The 27,036-nt window shown below is 48.2% G+C and overlaps 1 protein-coding gene across 1 annotated transcript in view; it reads right to left on the reverse strand.

Moving 5' to 3' along the window:
• ZFC3H1 (zinc finger C3H1-type containing) overlaps positions 1-27,036 on the reverse strand; it is a 715,283-nt gene that overhangs the window by 628,455 nt on the left and 59,792 nt on the right. Inside the window, exons 8-10 of the mRNA XM_069228345.1 lie at positions 21,689-21,892; positions 18,826-18,987; positions 1,296-1,433 (exon numbers count right to left, since the gene is read on the reverse strand). Of these exons, the coding sequence (XP_069084446.1) occupies positions 1,296-1,433; positions 18,826-18,987; positions 21,689-21,892 (504 nt within the window). The remainder of the gene's footprint in view (positions 1-1,295; positions 1,434-18,825; positions 18,988-21,688; positions 21,893-27,036) is intronic.

Raw genomic sequence — 27,036 nt, forward strand, 5'->3', positions numbered from 1 at the left:
CCAGACTGGTCCCCCAGGTCCCACTTGCAGCCTTTTGCTATGACAGGTTTTCCCACTGACTTCAACAGTAGCGCTTGAGGCTACCTTTGCGACCAGCAACTCTGCACCCAAACAACCCAAGTCAGATAACCCAAAAGTAATGGTGGTGGTGGTTCTAAGGGCCTTGGCCCCTACTTACCACAAGTCATTTGCAAGTGACCCTGTGCAGTGTGTTTTTCCCCACTGAATACAGTTTGCGGATCATGCCTCAAATCTGACAGCCGTAATTTCCAAGTTTTAAAATATCGGTAACTCAAAGAGTACGTGTCTGATCTTGCGGTCTTGCAGATTTTTATTAAAATAAAAATCTATGTTATTTTTCTAAATTGGTCTTGCGTTTCTGGATTGTGTATCTCATTTATTGACTCTGCTTTTAACAAATGCTTAACACTACCATCTAATAAGCCTAAACTGTCACAAAGAGCATTTGGGATTATTAATTTATGCCATGTAAACCAGTAAGGGTTGACTGGACTATCTGCATGGTGTACCCCTACATAGGTACACTACATAGATAGCCAGCTTTCTACAGTTTACTAAAAAAAAATAAACGGAGGGTTAGGCACTACGCAGCACAACGGTAAATGAAACAGTGAATATCCAATCAATGCCATCATTTCAACAAATAGGTCTTTAGCAGCCAACATTGTTTAGAAAGAAAAGACTTTAGTTCGTTATTTGCTGTCAGTGGCAGGCGACTAGTCTGAAGCAGATGCAGCACAAAGTTTAGCACACATATTAAACAAATAAGATCAGTTATTTCATTAACATTCTATCTGAACAAACAATGGTATAATCATTACTACTCTGTTTAAAATAGTGCAATCAGTATACAACCCTCAAATCCAAGTGCTACAGGAAAAGACTCAAGGAAATGTTGCCATTTCAAAAATTAAAGTGTGAAATTAAGGTATTTCCTATAACAAAATTATAGTGTTTCATTAAAAATCAAACAGCCAGAAAACAAAGTTAACAAACGGAAGGACTTTATCAAAATCACTATGAAATGAACGGACTAAAAATAAAAATACAGAATTCAAAGCAAATAAAGTGAATTTCATTTAAAAAAATAAAAATAAAAAAAATAAAAGGAATTTGATTCTAGAACTTCATCCACACTTAACTGCCTTCGTGTGACAAGGAGACAATGTACACATTTTCTGGTTTATCCGGTTTATTAATTACAGCTCCAGACAGGACAAGCGACAATCGAAAAGGGCATTATGACATGCAACCACATGAATATTTTTAGTTACCTCTGCAGTTCTCCTTGCTTCTTTGATCATGAACTCCAGCCCTCCAAAGACACTCGTATTCGAGTTTGACTGCTCCACATCAGACTCACTATCTGAATCGTTGTTAAGAGTCACAACCACTGACTTATGTTTCGGAAGCTGAACAGAAGCGAAGCAAATGGTCAGTAGCAGCACAACAATGGACCGTATCTGAAATTTACAATTTAAATTCCAAAAGCTGGATGTTACTTTCCAATTATAGACAGTAAAGGCAAGCATTACAAAATAACTGCGTACAAAAGGTACAGTAGTAGATGATTTTCTATTATCTGAATTCCCATCACAGTTTTCAAATGAAGCTCCTGGTAACAAGGTGGTTTGAGTGCTCAGAAATATACTGTTTTGTTCCTCAAATCTATTTGGTTACTGTAGGAAAGTGCCCCCAACCGACATGGTCACCCCCAATTTTTCCCTAGTATTTGATGCAATTTTGACAGAAAGAGCACTGGGTTCCTTCTATCCAGGTCCCCATTGCCAGATCTCTTTCCTTAAAACTGTACGATTGATTCCTCCATTGGCAATCTCTTTGGCACCCCTGAAAGTCCCTAGTAAATGGCAGCCCAGGTACCTAGTGCATGTATTCTGCCATCCTCAGGGACCCCTCACCGGGCTCATGCAGACTGCCAATGCGTGCCGTGGTACAGTTAAAAGCGAAAACAAGACCTGCACACAGCCTGTGTCCCATGCCCACTAACACTGCATGCAATATACACTGCATCCAATATATGTAAGTCACCTCTACAGTAGGCCTTCCAGCCCTAAGTCAGGGTGCATTATATTACATGTGTGGCGATATTTGCAAGAGCAGATTTGCTCCTTGTAAGAACTTGGCTCTATATATACTATCTCAAAGTAAGAGATAGTGTGCAGAGTCCAAGGGTTCCCCTTAGAGGTTGATAGTGGCAAAATTAGATCATTCTATTTTGTGGTAGTGTGGTCGAGTAGTAGGCTTATCAGAGGGTAGTGTTAAGCATTTGTTGTACACACACACAGGCAATAAATGAGGAACACACACCCAAAGATTTACTCCAGGCCAATAGGTTTTTATATAGAAAAATATATTTTCTTAGTTTATTTTAGAACCACAAGATTCAAAGAACGCTGAATTAGAGCAGTCACATACACAGTATTAGTTAAAATGACAATAAGCTATTTTAAAAGTGGACACAGTGCACAAATCAACAGTTCCCGGGGGAGGTAAGTAAGGTTAAGTTTCTGAGGTAAGTAAAGCACTTACAAGTTCAGTTTCCTGGGCATAGGCAGCCCACCGTTGGGGGTTCAAGGCAACCCCAAAGTCATGGCACCAGCAACACAGGGCCGGTCAGGTGCAGAGGTCAAAGGAGGGCCCAAAACACATAGGCTCCAGTTCCAGTCTACCAACAGCGTAGTACCCGAGTCTTCTAAGGGCAGACCGGGGGGGGGGGGGGGGGGGGGGGGGCACAAGTAGGCACACAAAACACCCTCAGCGGCACAGGGGCGGCCGGGTGCAGTGTGCTTAGTAGCAGGCGTCGGGTTTTCAATAGAAGCCAATGGAGGGACCCGGGGGTCTCTAGCGGTGCAGGCAGGGCACAGGGGGGCTTCTCGGGCCAGCCACCAACTGGGCTAGGCAGAGGGTCGCCTGATGGTCACTCCTGCACTGGAGTTCGGTTCCTTTCGGTCCTGGAGGCTGCGGGTGCAGTGCTTGGTCCAGGCGTCGGGTTCTTTGTTCCAGGCAGTCGTGGTCAGGGGGAGCCTCTGGATCCTCTCTGCATGCACAGCTGTGAAGGTGCAGGAGGGTCGTCTCAGGTTACTCACGAGGTCGCAGTCGCCTGGGAGTCCTCTCTGCAGTGTTGGTTCTCTGGAGCTCGAGTTGTGGGCGTCGGGTGCAGAGTGTGAAGTCTCACGCTTCAGACGGGGAGAGTGAATTTTTCGGAAGTTGCTAAAAAGTTCCAAAGTTGTTGCTGTTTTTGAACAGTGCTGCTGTTCTCGGGAATTTCTTGGTCCTTTGGGTTCAGGGCAGTCCTCTGAGGCTTCAGAGGTCGTTGTGCAGGTTCTTTGAGTCTGGAGCCAGGCCGGTAGGGCTGGGGCCAAATCAGTTTGTCATCTCAGTCGCCTCTGCGGGGCTTTCAGGTCAGCAGTCCTTCTCTTTTGTGTAGGTTGCAGGAATCTGATTTCCTGGGTTCTGGGTCGCCCCTAAATACTAGATTTAGAGGTGTTTAGGTCAGGAGGGCAGTAGCCAATGGCTACTGTCCTGGAGGGTGGCTACACCCTCTTTGTGCCTCCTCCATGAGGGGAGGGGGAACATTCCTAACCCTATTGGGGGAATCCTCCAAGCTCAAGATGAAGGATTTCTAAAGGCAGGGGTCACCTCAGCTCAGGACACCTTAGGGGCTGTCCTGAATGGTGGATGATGACTCCTTGTTTTTCGCATTATCCTTTCCTGCCCTGCTGCCACAAGTGGGGTTAGTGGACGGAGGGGCGGGCTTCTCCACTAGCTGGGACGCCTTGGGGTGCTGTTACAAAAGGCATGACCCTTTGAGGCTCACCGCCAGGTGGTACAGTTCCTGCAAATGGCTTCTCTGATCACTTACTTGTGTCTAAGAATCAACAAAAACATAGCAGGAGTGTAAGGAAATGCCTCCTTGTCATGGTTACTCCCTGACTTTTTGCCTTTTGTTGACCACCCTGGAGACCTCTCACTCAGCACAGACACACTGCTTGCCAGCTTGTGTGTGCTAGAGAGGACAAAACGAGTAAGTCGACATGGCACTCCCCTCAGGGTGCCACGCCAGCCTCTCACTGCCTATGCAGTATAGGTAAGACACCCCTCTAGCAGGCCTTACAGCCCTAAGGCAGGGTGCACTATACCATAGGTGAGGGTACCAGTGCATGAGCATGGTACCCCTACAGTGTCTAAACAAAACCTTAGACATTGTAAGTGCAGGGTAGCCATAAGAGTATATGGTCTGGGAGTCTGTCAAACACGAACTCCACAGCACCATAATGGCTACACTGAAAACTGGGAAGTTTGGTATCAAACTTCTCAGCACAATAAATGCACACTGATGCCAGTGTACATTTTATTGCAAAATACACCCCAGAGGGCACCTTAGAGGTGCCCCCTGAAACTTAACCGACTGTCTGTGTAGGCTGACTAGTTCCAGCAGCCTGCCACACTAGAGACATGTTGCTGGCCCCATGGGGAGAGTGCCTTTGTCACTCTGAGGCCAGTAACAAAGCCTGCACTGGGTGGAGATGCTAACACCTCCCCCAGGCAGGAGCTGTAACACCTGGCGGTGAGCCTCAAAGGCTCACCCCTTTGTCACAGCCCAGCAGGGCACTCCAGCTTAGTGGAGTTGCCCGCCCCCTCCGGCCACGGCCCCCACTTTTGGCGGCAAGGCTGGAGGGAACAAAGAAAGCAACAAGGAGGAGTCACTGGCCAGTCAGGACAGCCCCTAAGGTGTCCTGAGCTGAGGTGACTAACTTTTAGAAATCCTCCATCTTGCAGATGGAGGATTCCCCCAATAGGGTTAGGATTGTGACCCCCTCCCCTTGGGAGGAGGCACAAAGAGGGTGTACCCACCCTCAGGGCTAGTAGCCATTGGCTACTAACCCCCCCCAGACCTAAACACGCCCTTAAATTTAGTATTTAAGGGCTACCCTGAACCCTAGAAAATTAGATTCCTGCAACAACAACAAGAAGGACTGCCTAGCTGAAAACCCCTGCAGAGGAAGACCAGAAGACAACAACTGCCTTGGCTCCAGAAACTCACCGGCCTGTCTCCTGCCTTCCAAAGAACTCTGCTCCAGCGACGCCTTCCAAAGGGACCAGCGACCTCTGCATCCTCTGAGGACTGCCCTGCTTCGACGACGACAAGAAACTCCTGAGGACAGCGGACCTGCTCCAAAAAGACTGCAACTTTGTTCCAAGAAGCAGCTTTAAAGAACCCTGCAACTCACCGCAAGAAGCGTGAGACTTGCAACACTGCACCCGGCGACCCCGACTCGGCTGGTGGAGAACCAACACCTCAGGGAGGACCCTCCGGCGACTCCGAGACCGTGAGTAACCAAAGTTGTCCCCCCTGACCCCCCACAGCGACACCTGCAGAGGGAATCCCGAGGCTCCCCCTGACCGCGACTGCCTGAACCTAAAGTCCCGACGGCTGGAAAAGACTCTGCACCCGCAGCCCCCAGCCCCCAGCACCTGAAGGAACGGAACTTCTGTGCAGGAGTGACCCCCAGGAGGCCCTCTCCCTTGCCCACGTGGTGGCTACCCCGAGGAGCCCCCCCCTTGCCTGCCTGCACCGCTGAAGAGACCCCTTGGTCTCCCATTGAAACCTACAGAGAACCCGACGCTTGTTTACACACTGCACCCGGCCGCCCCCGCGCTGCTGAGGGTGTACTTTTTGTGCTGACTTGTGTCCCCCCCGGTGCCCTACAGAACCCCCCTGGTCTGCCCTCCGAAGACGCGGGTACTTACCTGCTGGCAGACCGGAACCGGGGCACCCCCTTCTCTCCATTGAAGCCTATGTGTTTTGGGCACCTCTTTGACCTCTGCACCTGACTGGCCCTGAGCTGCTGGTGTGGTAACTTTGGGGTTGCTCTGAACCCCCAACGGTGGGCTACCTTGGACCCAAACCTGAGACTTGTAAGTGATTTACTTACCTGCTAAAACTAACAATAACTTACCTCCCCCAGGAACTTTGAAAATTGCACCAAGTGTCCACTTTTAAAACAGCTATTTGTGTTTTATGTAAAAAGTATATATGCTACTGTAATTATTCAAAGTTCCTAAAGTACTTACCTGCAATACCTTTCAAATGAGATATTACATGTAGAATTTGAACCTGTGGTTCTTAAAATAAACTAAGAAAAGATATTTTTCTATAACAAAACTGATTGGCTGGATTTGTCTCTGAGTGTGTGTTCCTCATTTATTGCCTGTGTGTATGTACAACAAATGCTTAACAATACTCCTTTGATAAGCCTACTGCTCGACCACACTACCACAAAATAGAGCATTAGTATTATCTCTTTTTGCCACTATCTTACCTCTAAGGGGAACCCTTGGACTCTGTGCATACTATTCCTTACTTTGAAATAGTGCATACAGAGCCAACTTCCTACAGTCCTGCACTGAAGGATTGGGTAAAATACAGGGGGCATCTCTAAGATGTCCTCTGTGTTCATTTTTTAATAAATCCAACACTGACATCAGTGTGGGTTTATTATTCTGAGAATTTTGATACCAAACCTCCCAGTATTCAGGGTAGCCGTTATGGAGCTGTGGAGTTCGTTTTTGACAAGCTCTCAGACCATATACTTATTATGGCCACACTCTACTTACAATGTCTATGAATTGAGTTAGACACTGTAGGGGAATATTGCTCATGCAGCTATGCCCTCACCTGCGGTATAGTGCACCCTTCCTTAGGGCTGTAAGGCCTGCTAGAGGGGTGACTTACCTATGCCACAGGCAGTGTTTTGTGTGAATGGCACCCTGAGGTGGATGCCATGTCGACTTTGCCTTTTTCTCCCCACCAACACACACAATCTGCAATGGCAGTGTGCATGTGTTAGGTGAGGGGTCCCTTAGGAAGGCACAACACATGATGCAGCCCTTAGAGACCTCCCATGGTCACAGGGCCCTTGGTACCACTGGTACCTTTTACAAGGGACTTATCTGTGTGCCAGGGTTGTGCCAATTGTGGAGACAATGGTGTAAGGAAATGCCTCCTTGGCATGGTTGCCCCCTGACTTTTTGCCTTTGCTGATGCTATGTGTAAAGAAATGGCTCCCTGTTGCAGTTACCCCCCACTTTTTGCCTGATACTGATGCTGACTTGACTGAGAAGCGTGCTGGGACCCTGCTAACCAGGCCCCAGCACCAGTGTTCTTTCACCTAAAATGTACCATTGTTTCCACAATTGGCACACCCTGGCATCCAGATAAGTCCCTTGTAACTGGTACCTCTGGTACCAAGGGCCCTGATGCCAGGGAAGGTCTCTAAGGGCTGTAGCATGCATTATGCCACCCTAGAGACCCCTCACTCAGCACAGACACACTGCTTACAAGCCTGTGTGTGCTGGTGAGAACAAAATGAGTAAGTCGACATGGCACTCCCCTCAGGGTGCCATGCCAGCCTCTCACTGCCTATACAGTATAGGTAAGACACCCCTCTAGCAGGCCTTACAGCCCTAAGGCAGGGTGCACTATACCATAGGTGAGGGTACCAGTGCATGAGCACTGTGCCCCTACAGTGTCTAAGCAAAACCTTAGACATTGTAAGTGCAGGGTAGCCATAAGAGTATATGGTCTGGGAGTCTGTTTTACACGAACTCCACAGCACCATAATGGCTACACTGAAAACTGGGAAGTTTGGTATCAAACTTCTCAGCACAATAAATGCACACTGATGCCAGTGTACATTTTATTGTAAAATACACCACAGAGGGCACCTTAGAGGTGCCCCCTGAAACTTAACCGACTATCTGTGTAGGCTGACTAGTTTTAGCAGCCTGCCACAAACCGAGACATGTTGCTGGCCCCATGGGGAGAGTGCCTTTGTCACTCTGAGGCCAGTAACAAAGCCTGCACTGGGTGGAGATGCTAACACCTCCCCCAGGCAGGAATTGTCACACCTGGCGGTGAGCCTCAAAGGCTCACCTCCTTTGTGCCAACCCAGCAGGACACTCCAGCTAGTGGAGTTGCCCGCCCCCTCCGGCCAGGCCCCACTTTTGGCGGCAAGGCCGGAGAAAATAATGAGAATAACAAGGAGGAGTCACTGGCCAGTCAGGACAGCCCCTAAGGTGTCCTGAGCTGAGGTGACTAACTTTTAGAAATCCTCCATCTTGCAGATGGAGGATTCCCCCAATAGGGTTAGGATTGTGACCCCCTCCCCTTGGGAGGAGGCACAAAGAGGGTGTACCCACCCTCAGGGCTAGTAGCCATTGGCTACTAACCCCCCAGACCTAAACACGCCCTTAAATTTAGTATTTAAGGGCTACCCTGAACCCTAGAAAATTAGATTCCTGCAACTACAAGAAGAAGGACTGCCTAGCTGAAAACCCCTGCAGCGGAAGACCAGAAGACGACAACTGCCTTGGCTCCAGAAACTCACCGGCCTGTCTCCTGCCTTCCAAAGATCCTGCTCCAGCGACGCCTTCCAAAGGGACCAGCGACCTCGACATCCTCTGAGGACTGCCCCTGCTTCGAAAAGACAAGAAACTCCCGAGGACAGCGGACCTGCTCCAAGAAAAGCTGCAACTTTGTTTCCAGCAGCTTTAAAGAACCCTGCAAGCTCCCCGCAAGAAGCGTGAGACTTGCAACACTGCACCCGGCGACCCCGACTCGGCTGGTGGCGATCCAACACCTCAGGAGGGACCCCAGGACTACTCTAAGACTGTGAGTACAAAAACCTGTCCCCCCTGAGCCCCCACAGCGCCGCCTGCAGAGGGAATCCCGAGGCTTCCCCTGACCGCGACTCTTTGAATCCTAAGTCCCGACGCCTGGGAGAGACCCTGCACCCGCAGCCCCCAGGACCTGAAGGACCGGACTTTCACTGGAGAAGTGACCCCCAGGAGTCCCTCTCCCTTACCCAAGTGGAGGTTTCCCCGAGGAATCCCCCCCTTGCCTGCCTGCAGCGCTGAAGAGATCCCGAGATCTCTCATAGACTAACATTGCGAACCCGACGCCTGTTCCTACACTGCACCCGGCCGCCCCCGCGCTGCTGAGGGTGAAATCTCTGTGTGGACTTGTGTCCCCCCCGGTGCCCTACAAAACCCCCCTGGTCTGCCCTCCGAAGACGCGGGTACTTACCTGCAAGCAGACCGGAACCGGGGCACCCCCTTCTCTCCATTCTAGCCTATGTGTTTTGGGCACCACTTTGAACTCTGCACCTGACCGGCCCTGAGCTGCTGGTGTGGTGACTTTGGGGTTGCTCTGAACCCCCAACGGTGGGCTACCTTGGACCAAGAACTGAACCCTGTAAGTGTCTTACTTACCTGGTAAAACTAACAAAAACTTACCTCCCCCAGGAACTGTGAAAATTGCACTAAGTGTCCACTTTTAAAACAGCTATTTGTCAATAACTTGAAAAGTATACATGCAATTTTGATGATTTGAAGTTCCTAAAGTACTTACCTGCAATACCTTTCAAATGAGATATTACATGTAGAATTTGAACCAGTGGTTCTTAAAATAAACTAAGAAAAGATATTTTTCTATATAAAAACCTATTGGCTGGATTTGTCTCTGAGTGTGTGTACCTCATTTATTGTCTATGTGTATGTACAACAAATGCTTAACACTACTCCTTGGATAAGCCTACTGCTCGACCACACTACCACAAAATAGAGCATTAGTATTATCTCTTTTTACCACTATTTTACCTCTAAGGGGAACCCTTGGACTCTGTGCATGCTATTCCTTACTTTGAAATAGCACATACAGAGCCAACTTCCTACATTGGTGGATCAGCGGTGGGGTACAAGACTTTGCATTTGCTGGACTACTCAGCCAATACCTGATCACACGACAAATTCCAAAATTGTCATTAGAAATTGATTTTTGCAATTTGAAAAGTTTTCTAAATTCTTTAAAGTCCTGCTAGGGCCTTGTGTTAGTCCCTGTTAGCATTTCTTTTAGAGTTTAAAAGTTTGTAAAAGTTTGAATTAGAACCTAGAACTAGTTGTAGATTCTTAAAAAGTATTCCAACTTTTAGAAGCAAAATGTCTAGCACAGATGTGACTGTGGTGGAACTCGACACCACACCTTACCTCCATCTTAAGATGAGGGAGCTAAGGTCACTCTGTAAAATAAAGAAAACAACAATGGGCCCCAAACCTACCAAAATACAGCTCCAGGAGCTTTTGGCAGAGTTTGAAAAGACCAACCCCTCTGAGGGTGGCAACTCAGAGGAAGAGGATAGTGACTTGGAGGAAAATTCCCCCCTACCAGTCCTATCTAGGGAGAACAGGGTCCCTCAAACCCTGACTCCAAAAATAATAGTCAGAGATGCTGGTTCCCTCACAGGAGAGACCAACACCTCTGAAATCACTGAGGATAACTCCAGTGAAGATGACCCCCTGTTAGCCAGGATGGTCAAAAGATTGGCTTTGGAAAAGCAGCTCCTAGCCATAGAAAGGGAAAGAAAAGAGATGGGCCTAGGTCCCATCGATGGTGGCAGCAACTTAAATAGGGTCAGAGATTCTCCTGACATCCTAAAAATCCCCAAAGGGATTGTAACAAAATATGAAGATGGTGATGACATCACCAAATGGTTCACAGCTTTTGAGAGGGCTTGTGTAACCAGAAAAGTAAACAGATCTCACTGGGGTGCTCTCCTTTGGGAAATGTTCACTGGAAAGTGTAGGGATAGACTCCTCACACTCTCTGGAAAAGATGCAGAATCTTATGACCTCATGAAGGGTACCCTGATTGAGGGCTTTGGATTCTCCACTGAGGAGTATAGAATTAGATTCAGGGGGGCTCAAAAATCCTCGAGCCAGACCTGGGTTGATTTTGTAGACTACTCAGTAAAAACACTAGATGGTTGGTTAACTGGAAATGAAGTGTGTGACTATGTTGGGCTTTATAATTTGTTTATGAAGGAACACATTTTAAGTAACTGCTTCAATGAAAAGTTGCATCAGTATCTGGTAGACCTAGGTCCAATTTCTCCCCAAGAATTGGGAAAGATGGCAGACCACTGGGTCAAGACTAGGGTAACCAAAACTTCCACTGGGGGTAACCAAAAGAAAGGGGTTACAAAAACTCCCCAGGAGAAAGTGGGTGACACTAGAAACAAAGAAAAAGAGTCCTCTGTAGGCCCCCAAAAACCAGAACAGGTGGGTGGGCCCCAAGACACAACCCAAAACAAAGGTGGGTACCAGGGTAAGAACTGGGATGCCACTAAGGCATGGTGCCACAACTGTAAACAGTCTGGGCACCACACCAAGGACACTTCTTGTCCCAAAAACAAACCCCAGAACAAAATTCCAGGGGTAACCAGTGTAGCCATTGGAGATGACTCCTCAGATGAGGAGGTCTTCATAGCTTTCAACTGGAAAATGGGCCCAACAGGTGAGTTGGAGATTCCAGAGGGGAGTAGACACTTCCACCACCTACAGGTGAATGGAATCCCAGCCACTGCCCTGAGAGACACTTGTGCCAGTCACACTATTGTGCATGACAGGCTGGTGCTCTCAAACCAGTACATCCCAGGTGAGATGGCCAGAGTAAGAGTTAGCCCAGACAGGGTCACTAATAGGCCTGTGGCTCTTGTGCCCATAGAAGTGGGTGGAACTTTTAGCTGGAGAAGGGTGGTAGTCAGTACAGACCTCCCCCTTGATTGTCTCCTTGGAAATGACTACCCAGAGGTTAGTCAGAGCCTAAGAGAAGAACTGGTCCAGGGCCAGTCCTCTCCCAAGGATTCTGGAGTGCCTGCCTCTGCAGTAAATGCAAGTAGGCCCCAGAGGAAAAAGAAAAGGAAACAGAGTAGGAAAGGTGGACAACCTTTAGCCAAGGTTCCAGCAAGCCAAGGAGATTCTGCTCCAGTAGGGGAGAACTCCAAAAATGGCTCTGATAAAGTCCAACCTGACCCACAAGAAGTCCTGGCTAGTCAGGCAACTGTTAAGCCTGAGTGGGTGGCTCCTCAGCTAACAGAAGAAAGAGTGGAAGAAGGGTGTTTACTACAAGATGTGGTAACCCCCCACTCTAATACAGCAGACAGGCACCCTGAACCCAAAGAAGCCTGTAACTTAGCCCCTTCCCTTGTAGGTGAAGAGCTAAAGGTGTGGTTCTGGGCACTGACAGCTGTCAGTGGCCTCTGCTGGGTGTTAGCCTTTATGGCTGCACTATCCTTGGCATGGTGGTCTGACCCCATGCCAAATAACAAGTTAGGCCCCCTGACCCTGTTGGTCATGGTGGGGTTACTCCAGCTCTGGGTAACCTCTTTGGGTAAGCTAGGGGTGACCCTGGCTAAGATAAGATTAGCAGAGGTAGATACCTCTGACCTCAAAATAGAGAGAATGGGTGAAGACATAAAAAGCACAGACAAGAGGCAGTTCAGACTAGGTCCTATCACTGTGGAAGTGGGTCAGTTCCCCAGAGGGAATGACCTGAACAGGAGGATGTAAGGCAGAGTAGGCCCTGCAACAAACCAGCCATTTCCTCTACTCTTCCTCGCCTGACAGACTAGGAAGACTCTTCCAGCGTTGGCTGAGTCTCCTGGCCTGTGGGCTGGGGGGGGCTTGTGTAAAGAAATGGCTCCCTGTTGCAGTTACCCCCCACTTTTTGCCTGATACTGATGCTGACTTGACTGAGAAGCGTGCTGGGACCCTGCTAACCAGGCCCCAGCACCAGTGTTCTTTCACCTAAAATGTACCATTGTTTCCACAATTGGCACACCCTGGCATCCAGATAAGTCCCTTGTAACTGGTACCTCTGGTACCAAGGGCCCTGATGCCAGGGAAGGTCTCTAAGGGCTGTAGCATGCATTATGCCACCCTAGAGACCCCTCACTCAGCACAGACACACTGCTTACAAGCCTGTGTGTGCTGGTGAGAACAAAATGAGTAAGTCGACATGGCACTCCCCTCAGGGTGCCATGCCAGCCTCTCACTGCCTATACAGTATAGGTAAGACACCCCTCTAGCAGGCCTTACAGCCCTAAGGCAGGGTGCACTATACCATAGGTGAGGGTACCAGTGCATGAGCACTGTGCCCCTACAGTGTCTAAGCAAAACCTTAGACATTGTAAGTGCAGGGTAGCCATAAGAGTATATGGTCTGGGAGTCTGTTTTACACGAACTCCACAGCACCATAATGGCTACACTGAAAACTGGGAAGTTTGGTATCAAACTTCTCAGCACAATAAATGCACACTGATGCCAGTGTACATTTTATTGTAAAATACACCACAGAGGGCACCTTAGAGGTGCCCCCTGAAACTTAACCGACTATCTGTGTAGGCTGACTAGTTTTAGCAGCCTGCCACAAACCGAGACATGTTGCTGGCCCCATGGGGAGAGTGCCTTTGTCACTCTGAGGCCAGTAACAAAGCCTGCACTGGGTGGAGATGCTAACACCTCCCCCAGGCAGGAATTGTCACACCTGGCGGTGAGCCTCAAAGGCTCACCTCCTTTGTGCCAACCCAGCAGGACACTCCAGCTAGTGGAGTTGCCCGCCCCCTCCGGCCAGGCCCCACTTTTGGCGGCAAGGCCGGAGAAAATAATGAGAATAACAAGGAGGAGTCACTGGCCAGTCAGGACAGCCCCTAAGGTGTCCTGAGCTGAGGTGACTAACTTTTAGAAATCCTCCATCTTGCAGATGGAGGATTCCCCCAATAGGGTTAGGATTGTGACCCCCTCCCCTTGGGAGGAGGCACAAAGAGGGTGTACCCACCCTCAGGGCTAGTAGCCATTGGCTACTAACCCCCCAGACCTAAACACGCCCTTAAATTTAGTATTTAAGGGCTACCCTGAACCCTAGAAAATTAGATTCCTGCAACTACAAGAAGAAGGACTGCCTAGCTGAAAACCCCTGCAGCGGAAGACCAGAAGACGACAACTGCCTTGGCTCCAGAAACTCACCGGCCTGTCTCCTGCCTTCCAAAGATCCTGCTCCAGCGACGCCTTCCAAAGGGACCAGCGACCTCGACATCCTCTGAGGACTGCCCCTGCTTCGAAAAGACAAGAAACTCCCGAGGACAGCGGACCTGCTCCAAGAAAAGCTGCAACTTTGTTTCCAGCAGCTTTAAAGAACCCTGCAAGCTCCCCGCAAGAAGCGTGAGACTTGCAACACTGCACCCGGCGACCCCGACTCGGCTGGTGGCGATCCAACACCTCAGGAGGGACCCCAGGACTACTCTAAGACTGTGAGTACAAAAACCTGTCCCCCCTGAGCCCCCACAGCGCCGCCTGCAGAGGGAATCCCGAGGCTTCCCCTGACCGCGACTCTTTGAATCCTAAGTCCCGACGCCTGGGAGAGACCCTGCACCCGCAGCCCCCAGGACCTGAAGGACCGGACTTTCACTGGAGAAGTGACCCCCAGGAGTCCCTCTCCCTTACCCAAGTGGAGGTTTCCCCGAGGAATCCCCCCCTTGCCTGCCTGCAGCGCTGAAGAGATCCCGAGATCTCTCATAGACTAACATTGCGAACCCGACGCCTGTTCCTACACTGCACCCGGCCGCCCCCGCGCTGCTGAGGGTGAAATCTCTGTGTGGACTTGTGTCCCCCCCGGTGCCCTACAAAACCCCCCTGGTCTGCCCTCCGAAGACGCGGGTACTTACCTGCAAGCAGACCGGAACCGGGGCACCCCCTTCTCTCCATTCTAGCCTATGTGTTTTGGGCACCACTTTGAACTCTGCACCTGACCGGCCCTGAGCTGCTGGTGTGGTGACTTTGGGGTTGCTCTGAACCCCCAACGGTGGGCTACCTTGGACCAAGAACTGAACCCTGTAAGTGTCTTACTTACCTGGTAAAACTAACAAAAACTTACCTCCCCCAGGAACTGTGAAAATTGCACTAAGTGTCCACTTTTAAAACAGCTATTTGTCAATAACTTGAAAAGTATACATGCAATTTTGATGATTTGAAGTTCCTAAAGTACTTACCTGCAATACCTTTCAAATGAGATATTACATGTAGAATTTGAACCAGTGGTTCTTAAAATAAACTAAGAAAAGATATTTTTCTATATAAAAACCTATTGGCTGGATTTGTCTCTGAGTGTGTGTACCTCATTTATTGTCTATGTGTATGTACAACAAATGCTTAACACTACTCCTTGGATAAGCCTACTGCTCGACCACACTACCACAAAATAGAGCATTAGTATTATCTCTTTTTACCACTATTTTACCTCTAAGGGGAACCCTTGGACTCTGTGCATGCTATTCCTTACTTTGAAATAGCACATACAGAGCCAACTTCCTACACTATGTTTACAATTGAAAGTGTGCTGAGGCCTGCTAACCAGGCCCCAGCACCAGTGTTCTTTCCCTAACCTGTACTTTTGTATCCACAATTGGCAGACCCTGGCATCCAGATAAGTCCCTTGTAACTGGTACTTCTAGTACCAAGGGCCCTGATGCCAAGGAAGGTCTCTAAGGGCTGCAGCATGTCTTATGCCACCCTAGAGACCCCTCACTCAGCACAGACACACTGCTTACAAGCCTGTGTGTGCTAATGAGAACAAAATGAGTAAGTCGACATGGCACTCCCCTCAGGGTGCCATGCCAGCCTCTCACTGCCTATGCAGTATAGGTAAGACACCCCTCTAGCAGGCCTTACAGCCCTAAGGCAGGGTGCACTATACCATAGGTGAGGGTACCAGTGCATGAGCACTGTGCCCCTACAGTGTCTAAGCAAAACCTTAGACATTGTAAGTGCAGGGTAGCCATAAGAGTATATGGTCTGGGAGTCTGTCAAACACGAACTCCACAGCACCATAATGGCTACACTGAAAACTGGGAAGTTTGGTATCAAACTTCTCAGCACAATAAATGCACACTGATGCCAGTGTACATTTTAGTGCAAAATACACCCCAGAGGGCACCTTAGAGGTGCCCCCTGAAACTTAACCGACTGTCTGTGTAGGCTGACTAGTTCCAGCAGCCTGCCACAATAGAGACATGTTGCTGGCCCCATGGGGAGAGTGCCTTTGTCACTCTGAGGCCAGTAACAAAGCCTGCACTGGGTGGAGATGCTAACACCTCCCCCAGGCAGGAGCTGTGACACCTGGCGGTGAGCCTCAAAGGCTCACCCCTTTGTCACAGCCCAGCAGAGCACTCCAGCTTAGTGGAGTTGCCCGCCCCCTCCGGCCACGGCCGCCACTTTTGGCGGCAAGGCTGGAGGGAACAAAGAAAGCAACAAGGAGGAGTCACTGGCCAGTCAGGACAGCCCCTAAGGTGTCCTGAGCTGAGGTGAGACTAACTTTTAGAAATCCTCCATCTTGCAGATGGAGGATTCCCCCAATAGGGTTAGGATTGTGACCCCCTCCCCTTGGGAGGAGGCACAAAGAGGGTGTACCCACCCTCAGGGCTAGTAGCCATTGGCTACTAACCCCCCAGACCTAAACACGCCCTTAAATTTAGTATTTAAGGGCTACCCTGAACCCTAGAAAATTAGATTCCTGCAAACTACAAGAAGAAGGACTGCCTAGCTGAAAACCCCTGCAGAGGAAGACCAGAAGACGACAACTGCCTTGGCTCCAGAAACTCACCGGCCTGTCTCCTGCCTTCCAAAGATCCTGCTCCAGCGACGCCTTCCAAGGGACCAGCGACCTCTGAATCCTCTGAGGACTGCCCTGCTTCGAAAAAGACAAGAAACTCCCGAGGACAGCGGACCTGCTCCAAAAAGACTGCAACTTTGTTTCAAGAAGCAGCTTTAAAGAACCCTGCAACTCCCCGCAAGAAGCGTGAGACTTGCAACACTGCACCCGGCGACCCCGACTCGGCTGGTGGAGAACCAACACCTCAGGGAGGACCCCCGGACTACTCTATGACTGAGTACCAAAACCTGTCCCCCCTGAGCCCCCACAGCGCCGCCTGCAGAGAGAATCCCGAGGCTTCCCCTGACCGCGACTCTCTGAAACCTAAGTCCCGACGCCTGGAAAAGACCCTGCACCCGCAGCCCCCAGGACCTGAAGGACCGGACTTTCACTGGAGAAGTGACCCCCAGGAGTCCCTCTCCCTTGCCCAAGTGGAGGTTTCCCCGAGGAAGCCCCCCCTTGCCTGCCTGCAGCGCTGAAGAGATCCGTTGATCTCTCATAGACTAACATTGCAAACCCGACGCTTGTTTCTACACTGCACCCGGCCGCCCCGCGCTGCTGAGGGTGAAATTTCTGTGTGGGCTTGTGTCCCCCCCGGTGCCCTACAAAACCCCCCTGGTCTGCCCTCCGAAGACGCGGGTACTTACCTGCAAGCAGACCGGAACCGGGGCACCCCCTTCTCTCCATTCTAGCCTATGCGTTTTGGGCACCACTTTGAACTCTGCACCTGACCGGCCCTGAGCTGCTGGTGTGGTGACTTTGGGGTTGCTCTGAACCCCCAACGGTGGGCTACCTTGGACCAAGAACTGAACCCTGTAAGTGTCTTACTTACCTGGTAAAACTAACAAAAACTTACCTCCCCCAGGAACTGTGAAAATTGCACTGTGTCCACTTTTAAAGTAGCTATTTGTCAATAACTTGAAAAGTATACATGCAATTGAAATGATTCAAAGTTCCTAATGTACTTACCTGCAATACCTTTCAAACAAGATATTACATGTTAAATTTGAACCTGTGGTTCTTAAAATAAACTAAGAAAAGATATTTTTCTATAACAAAACCTATTGGCTGGATTTGTCTCTGAGTGTGTGTACCTCATTTATTGTCTATGTGTATGTACAACAAATGCTTAACACTACTCCTTGGATAAGCCTACTGCTCGACCACACTACCACAAAATAGAGCATTAGTATTATCTCTTTTTACCACTATTTTACCTCTAAGGGGAACCCTTGGACTCTGTGCATGCTATTCCTTACTTTGAAATAGCACATACAGAGCCAACTTCCTACAAATGGTAAATTTTAGGTGAAAGAACACTGGTGCTGGGGCCTGGTTAGCAGGGTCCCAGCAACTTCTCAGTCAAGTCAGCATCAGTATTAGGCAAAAAGTGGGGGGTAACTGCAACAGGGAGCCATTTCCTTACATAGATGTACCAATTTTACCATTCAGCTGCTAGTCTTGGTCACTGAAATCCTGACTATTCAACATATCATTAATTTGTCTGTTCTTCAAGCCGCTGTATGATCTGTGGCATGCCAGAAACCACTGTACCATTTTTTGTATGGTTGCTTCAAATTTAAATTAAGTTAAAAAAAAAAAAAGTCTCAAGAAACATTCTCAGAAAAACAGTCTCACTGGTGACATGTCACATCACCATAAACAGAAAAATACATGGTGCAATTTCATGTCACCAATTACTGTAAATACTAGCCAGTCTATGTGCAACCCAATCTAAATTACTAGCTTAAATTTTACGCAACAAGTAATTCCATCAAAACGTCTTGGCACTAACCAACTCATTCTTATTTCACAACAATCTAATGGTCTTAAAAGGTTGCGAGTACTTATCTCCATAGAATTGAGCAACACGTTAGGAACAAGCATATCACCTACAGGGTTTGCTTATTAGGTGCCCATATACGAATGGCGAGATAAAAAAAAAAAAATTAGGCATTGTTGCTGAGTCATAAAAACTATTGTGGCTCTTATGCATACAGCCTATTCAAGTAATATTCATTTGATCATCTATATGATCAAAAGAAAACATCTCAGAAAACGAATAAGCATTAGTACAAACTGCTATAGGTCAACGCTATTTTAAAGCAGCAGTTAAGAGTCTTGCTGTCAAAATCCAGTCACTGAAAGTTGCTTGGTCTTGTGTACTCTATTGCAGGTTTTGCAACTTCTGGGAAAATGTATTTCCTGTCAAAAAAATTAGAAAGTGTTTGGACTCTCACCGAGATCACCTGACGTTTGGGTCTAGGTCCTCTAAGAATCTTAAGGTTTGGCTTCCGGGGCAAGGACACTGTGTTAATACTGACTGCTGACAGGTTGATCCTTTGCAAGACTTTGCCATCTTGAGCAGGAGGGGATGGTGGACCACTGTTACTTGAGGTTTCCTAAAAGAAAAAGAAAATAAATGGAGGAAGGGAGAAATATATAGCTGTTACTGCTTTTATTTTTCATAATATATTACCACATGTAAACTTAAATCCCTTTCTCTTCTCCCTTTCTTTACACCGTCTCAAACCAGTCTGAAGTTACTGAAAGTTAACATATTGCCACTATACTCTCACTAAAAATGAATGCTCTCATGTACAGTGTACAATATACATATTATAAATCATGTGATTAGATTACAATGGTCTCCAAGCCTATGCTTGGATGCAGCCTATTAACTGTGCTACATCCAAATGTATCACAGATAGCTAAAAAGCATCCAAGAGCACCAACCATACCATCCCTCAAAGTGCAAATGCTCTCATAATAAATAACATCTTCAGGACATTAAAGGGAATGGTTGGGTCTTAGCCAAGAAACAAATTGATGCCCTCCCTACACCCATGACTTGTTACTTACATTTTCTCTCTCAGGCAGTCAGGATACATAAAGAACAGTTTCTACCCTATGTTTTCAGATATTTCTTTCCCACTGAGCAATGGTCTATGTGGCCTCCTTTCCCCAATTTTAGCAGTATCTTAAAGTAACTTTGTAATATTTCACATCCTTCTGTAGTCTAAGTAATAACACTTGTGGAGTTTTACTATTGTTGTTGTAGTACTGTTGCTACTAATCATTTTTATTATTTTCCCAATCCGTGTGTCTTGGGGCATTTGTCATTACCAAAAGTAGGCAGAAGTATCACATTTATATAGTTATGTCCTTGTATAATACATTCTATGTAACACGTTTATTTGTATCAGCCTAAGGATTGCTTTTATTGCTTTGGATTGCTTGAATCTTATCGCTTCTTCCCATGTAATTTTTCCTCTATGTCCTACTGTAGACTGTTCCACAGTGTGTTGCATTTTTCATTTTTTTTTTTTGTTTTATCATCTCAATACTCCTTTTGTACGTTAAGGAGATAACTTTACTTTTGTATCCACCCATCCAGTAGCCTCTCTTTTTTAGGCTGACCCGAGGCTGCGCAAGACAGGAATTGACAACACAGGTTTCCAGGAGTTCATAAATTGTTTAATGTGCGCTTATCTCAGAAAATAAGTTTTCACTTCGTAGTAGAAACCCTTTCTTGGCAAAAGACAGCCCCAACCTGGGAGGAGCAGAGGGGATACTTTTTACTGCAAAGAATGTGTGCATTGGGCATGCTGCATAAAAGACGAGATATCTGCCTAGAAGCCTTCTAAAGGAGTAAAGGGCACAAATTAAGTGTGCACACCATCTGTTCTTCGCTGCTGCGTGCTCTGTTTAAAACCATACTGCTCTGATTTGAAGTTTGCATGTGTTGATGGTGATTTGTTTAGCAGGTAATGGATAAGACTTCTGGAAAATTGTGGCTTTCCGCTAGGAAAAGTTTGTTCGTTGAGAATATTGTAAATACCAGAGCCCTTTCCCCTGGGCTGGCCGAGAAGAGCACACCAGAGCAATGGCTACAACGGTGCAGTATCTGTCTCGCAACAATGCGCTTTCGGGCTCCAGCCCACTTATGCACCCAGATTGCAGAAGCTTATTTGAGGCACAGATGAAGGAAATGTGACAAGTCTTTTTCTGTAAAAGGTATTGAGTTCCGCCAGGAATGCACCGCACCCAGGAATTTGTTCCCTTATCTCAGCACCCGAGTTAGAATCCAGAGGCCAACAAGCAATGGCAAAGGAAAAGAGACGGCCTTGTCATGACGTTAATGACGTGATAGTGCATGACGTTCAGCTGCCATCTTAAATTGGGGGAAATATACATTACATATATTTTAATGTACCGATTTTCTCTACGCATCGGCAGCGCATGAGGAAATCGATGTAAAAGTAAGTGTGGTCACCACTGCCTCTGCGTGGCAGGGGGTGGAAATAGGCACCCTCATAAAACACTAACATTAGACCTTGGTCTTTGAATGCACAGCACATGTAACCAGAAAAGAACAGAATTTACAGCCCTGTTTACAGGATCAGACTGGAGCCATAGAAAACATCCAGCCCTCTGGTCAAATGCTCTTTGCCCAAGAAAAAAGCAGTCCCTGAGCACATGCTACAGTGGCACAAGTGGAAGGGTACATATACTGGAGCCATGCTCCAGGGGAATGTACAACTGAGGAAAAGGTGGGACAAAGAGGACGGACTGACCACTAGCGAGCAAGGATTCTTTAAGGACAGACATGAACCAATGAAAAAGAGTCCACAAATAAGTATATACTAAAGTATATACAAGAGGTTTCGAATGCTTGACCTAAAAAGTAGCTTACAGCAACCCAACAGGGTCATAACAAGAGCATCCAAGACAGTAAAGTACAGAGAGGAAGGAGTTGTACTTATCCTATTTTGCCACCCGATCAATGCAACAAAAGTGCAGCAAAATAAGATGCTTTCAGGTTGCTACGGAAAAAGAAATATTTAATTCTGGCATATTTATTTTTACCGGGAAACAATTCATTTCAAATTATATTGCTATAAATCGACAGTGCATCTATGGAGGGTGGCACAGATAGGCAGTGGGGAATCTAGCAAAACTTTTCAGCTGACAACAAGATGTGTGAAAAGCATATTTACAGAGTCACTCACATTAAAACAGATAGCTATTAAGGGGATGATGCGGATAACTGAGCAACAATTGAGTTGAATTAGTGACATTCATATTTGTCAACAGTCTTACCTCTGGCTTGTATGTTCTTTTAGTCATTAATGATTTAAGCAGTTCCTCCCGTAACAGCATTTCTTCCTCCTCTTCCTCGTCTGCAAAGGGTGGTTTTGGTGGCTGTTCTGGCTCCTCAGGAGGAAGGGGAGGTGGTGGTGGAGGGAGCTGATGAGGTGCACAAACCAGACCATCTGCATAAACCGTTGTAATTGCTTGCACGCCCTAGGACATAAAGAGAAAACTACCATGAAACCAATGTAAGTAAAAGTGCCATCATTGGATATTTGAAGAAATATTTTCAACTAATATAACAGGAAGAAATTCATTTTAGACATCTGCCATATTTAGTGTTGACTGAAAATGTTTCACTGACTCAGTGATGTGTCCATAACTAACAAGCAAGGCTCAGCACCCTGTAACTTTGAGGAAAGCCACTGCATTTTAAGCAAAGCTTGATATGTTTACCCTAAAGTAGGTGTGGCCAAAATATATACTGGATGCGCCTAGAAAATCAAACACTGCCCATGACCTCTTCAAAAGCTGGGAGGATAAGTGCTCGCTGAAGATTAGAGTACATTTTGATACTAAACACGTAATAGGTTTCATCAAGAGTAACTGCGAAGCTAGGGGGTTTTAAATCGGTCAGCTTAACTTATAAAGGAGTGCCAAAAAAATAAAGAAATTCACATAGTTTATTAGCTCTGTCTAAAGGACAAGGACACACATTTACTTTTCCCACAGGAATATAGACAGAAGCACTTAATCATCATTAAGGAAGGAGTGTACTGTATTTAATACTATAACATGGCTAACTACTGTAACAATTTGTGCAGCTGTATCCATCCTCTGCCCAAAGTCTTTAACACAATATATTCTAAAATGGGAATAAATGTGTTTAAGATGTTGTGTAAGGAAATGCCTCCTTGGCATGGTTACCCCCTGACTTTTTGCCTTTGCTGATGCTATGTTTTGAATTGAAAGTGTGCTGAGGCCTGCTAACCAGGCCCCAGCACCAGTGTTCTTTCCCTAACCTGTACTTTTGATTCCACAATTGGCACACCCTGGCATCCAGGTAAGTCCCTTGTAACTGGTACCCCTGGTACCAAGGGCCCTGATGCCAGGGAAGGTCTCTAAGGGCTGCAGCATATCTTATGCCACCCTAGGGACCCCTCACTCAGCACAGACACTGCTTACCAGCTTGTATGTGCTGGGGAGAACAAAACGAGTAAGTCGACATGGCACTCCCCTCAGGGTGCCATGCCAACCTCACACTGCCTATGCAGTATAGATAAGTCACCCCTCTAGTAGGCCTTACAGCCCTAAGGCAGGGTGCACTATACCATAGGTGAGGGCACCAGTGCATGAGCACTGTGCCCCTACAGTGTCTAAGCCAAACCTTAGACATTGTAAGTGCAGGGTAGCCATAAGAGTATATGGTCTGGGAGTCTGTCAAACACGGACTCCACAGCACCATAATGGCTACACTGAAAACTGGGAAGTTTGGTATCAAACTTCTCAGCACAATAAATGCACACTGATGCCAGTGTACATTTTATTGTAAAATAAACCCCAGAGGGCACCTTAGAGGTGCCCCCTGAAACCTTAACCGACTATCTGTGTAGGCTGACTGGTTCCAGCAGCCTGCCTGTAAAGAAATGGCTCCCTGTTGCAGTTACCCCCCACTTTTTGCCTGATACTGATGCTGACTTGACTGAGAAGTGTGCTGGGACCCTGCTAACCAGGCCCCAGCACCAGTGTTCTTTCACCTAAAATGTACCATTGTTTCCACAATTGGCACACCCTGGCATCCAGATAAGCCCCTTGTAACTGGTACCTCTGGTACCAAGGGCCCTGATGCCAGGGAAGGTCTCTAAGGGCTGCAGCATGTATTATGCCACCCTAGAGACCCCTCACTCAGCACAGACCCACTGCTTACCAGCTTGTGTGTGCTAGTGAGAACAAAATGAGTAAGTCGACATGGCACTCCCCTCAGGGTGCCATGCCAGCCTCTCACTGCCTATGCAGTATAGGTAAGACACCCCTCTAGCAGGCCTTACAGCCCTAAGGCAGGGTGCACTATACCATAGGTGAGGGTACCAGTGCATGAGCACTGTGCCCCTACAGTGTCTAAGCAAAACTTTAGACATTGTAAGTGCAGGGTAGCCATAAGAGTATATGGTCTGGGAGTCTGTTTTACACAAACTCCACAGCACCATAATGGCTACACTGAAAACTGGGAAGTTTGGTATCAAACTTCTCAGCACAATAAATGCACACTGATGCCAGTGTATATTCTATTGTAAAATACACCACAGAGGGCACCTTAGAGGTGCCCCCTGAAACTTAACCAACTATCTGTGTAGGCTGACTGGTTCCAGCAGCCTGCCACACTAGAGACATGTTGCTGGCCCCATGGGGAGAGTGCCTTTGTCACTCTGAGGCCAGTAACAAAGCCTGCACTGGGTGGAGATGCTAACACCTCCCCCAGGCAGGAGCTGTAACACCTGGCGGTGAGCCTCAAAGGCTCACCCCTTTGTCACAGCCCAGCAGGGCACTCCAGCTTAGTGGAGTTGCCCGCCCCCTCCGGCCACGGCCCCCACTTTTGGCGGCAAGGCTGGAGGGAACAAAGAAAGCAACAAGGAGGAGTCACTGGCCAGCCAGGACAGCCCCTAAGGTGTCCTGAGCTGAGGTGACTCTAACTTTTAGAAATCCTCCATCTTGCAGATGGAGGATTCCCCCAATAGGGTTAGGATGGTGTCCCCCTCCCCTTGGGAGGAGGCACAAAGAGGGTGTACCCACCCTCAGGGCTAGTAGCCATTGGCTACTAACCCCCCAGACCTAAACACGCCCTTAAATTTAGTATTTAAGGGCTACCCTGAACCCTAGAAAATTAGATTCCTGCAACTACAAGAAGAAGGACTGCCTAGCTGAAAAACCCCTGCAGAGGAAGACCAGAAGACGACAACTGCCTTGGCTCCAGAAACTCACCGGCCTGTCTCCTGCCTTCCAAAGATCCTGCTCCAGCGACGCCTTCCAAAGGGACCAGCGACCTCGACATCCTCTGAGGACTGCCCCTACTTCGAAAAGACAAGAAACTCCCGAGGACAGCGGACCTGCTCCAAGAAAGGCTGCAACTTTGTTTCCAGCAGCCTTGAAAGAACCCTGCAAGCTCCCCGCAAGAAGCGTGAGACTTGCAACACTGCACCCGGCGACCCCGACTCGGCTGGTGGAGATCCAACACCTCAGGAGGGACCCCAGGACTACTCTGATACTGTGAGTACCAAAACCTGTCCCCCCTGAGCCCCCACAGCGCCGCCTGCAGAGGGAATCCCGAGGCTTCCCCTGACCGCGACTCTTTGAATCCAAAGTCCCGACGCCTGGGAGAGACCCTGCACCCGCAGCCCCCAGGACCTGAAGGACCGGACTTTCACTGGAGAAGTGACCCCCAGGAGTCCCTCTCCCTTGCCCAAGTGGAGGTTTCCCCGAGGAACCCCCCCCCTTGCCTGCCTGCAGCGCTGAAGAGATCCTGAGATCTCTCATAGACTAACATTGCGAACCCGACGCTTGTTTCTACACTGCACCCGGCCGCCCCCGCGCCGCTGAGGGTGAAATTTCTGTGTGGGCTTGTGTCCCCCCCGGTGCCCTACAAAACCCCCCTGGTCTGCCCTCCGAAGACGCGGGTACTTACCTGCAAGCAGACCGGAACCGGGGCACCCCCTTCTCTCCACTCTAGCCTATGCGTTTTGGGCACCACTTTGAACTCTGCACCTGACCGGCCCCGAGCTGCTGGTGTGGTAACTTTGGGGTTGCTCTGAACCCCCAACGGTGGGCTACCTTGGACCAAGAACTGAACCCTGTAAGTGTCTTACTTACCTGGTAAAACTAACAAAAACTTACCTCCCCCAGGAACTGTGAAAATTGCACTAAGTGTCCACTTTTAAAACAGCTATTTGTCAATAACTTGAAAAGTATACATGCAATTTTTATGATTTGAAGTTCCTAAAGTACTTACCTGCAATACCTTTCGAATGAGATATTACATGTAGAATTTGAACCTGTGGTTCTTAAAATAAACTAAGAAAAGATATTTTTCTATACAAAAACCTATTGGCTGGATTTGTCTCTGAGTGTGTGTACCTCATTTATTGTCTATGTGTATGTACAACAAATGCTTAACACTACTCCTTGGATAAGCCTACTGCTCGACCACACTACCACAAAATAGAGCATTAGTATTATCTCTTTTTGCCACTATCTTACCTCTAAGGGGAACCCTTGGACTCTGTGCATACTATTCCTTACTTTGAAATAGTGCATACAGAGCCAACTTCCTACACTGCCACAACCGAGACATGTTGCTGGCCCCATGGGGAGAGTGCCTTTGTCACTCTGAGGCCAGTAACAAAGCCTGCACTGGGTGGAGATGCTATCACCTACCCCAGGCAGGAGCTGTAACACCAGGCGGTGAGCCTCAAAGGCTTACCCCCTTTGTTCCAGCACCGCAGGGCACTCCAGCTAGTGGAGTTGCCCGCCCCCTCCGGCCACGGCCCCACTTTTAGCGGCAAGGCCGGAGGAGATAATGAGAATAACAAGGAGGAGTCACTGGCCAGTCAGGACAGCCCCTAAGGTGTCCTGAGCTGAAGGACTAACTTTTAGAAATCCTCCATCTTGCAGATGGAGGATTCCCCAATAGGATTAGGGATGTGACCCCCTCCCCTTGGGAGGAGGCACAAAGAGGGTGTACCCACCCTCAGGGCTAGTAGCCATTGGCTACTAACCCCCCAGACCTAAACACGCCCTTAAATTTAGTATTTAAGGGCTTCCCTGAACCTAAGAATTTAGATTCCTGAAACTACAAGAAGAAGAAGACTGCTGAGCTGAAAAACCCCTGCAGAGGAAGAACAGAAGACACCAACTGCTTTGGCCCCAGTCCTACCGGCCTGTCTCCTGCCTTCCTAAGAACCCTGCTCCAGCGACGCTTTCCAAGGGACCAGCGACCTCTGAATCCTCTAAGGACTGCCCTGCTTCAAGAAAGACAAGAAACTCCCGAGGACAGCGGCCCTGCTCCAAAAGAACTGCAACTTTGTTTCAAGGAGCAGATTTAAAGACCCCTGCAACTCCCCGCAAGAAGCGTGAGACTTGCAACACTGCACCCGGCGACCCCGACTCGACTGGTGGAGAACCAACACCTCAGGGAGGACCCTCCGGCGACTCCGAGACCGTGAGTAACCAAAGTTGTCCCCCCTGAGCCCCCACAGCGACGCCTGCAGAGGGAATCCCGAGGCTCCCCCTGACCGCGACTGCCTGAACTCCATTTCCCGACAGCTGGAAAAGACCCTGCACCCGCAGCCCCCAGCACCTAAAGG

Source organism: Pleurodeles waltl, chromosome 4_1 (assembly GCF_031143425.1).
Source record: "Pleurodeles waltl isolate 20211129_DDA chromosome 4_1, aPleWal1.hap1.20221129, whole genome shotgun sequence".
In the NCBI taxonomy this organism is placed as follows: domain Eukaryota; kingdom Metazoa; phylum Chordata; class Amphibia; order Caudata; family Salamandridae; genus Pleurodeles; species Pleurodeles waltl.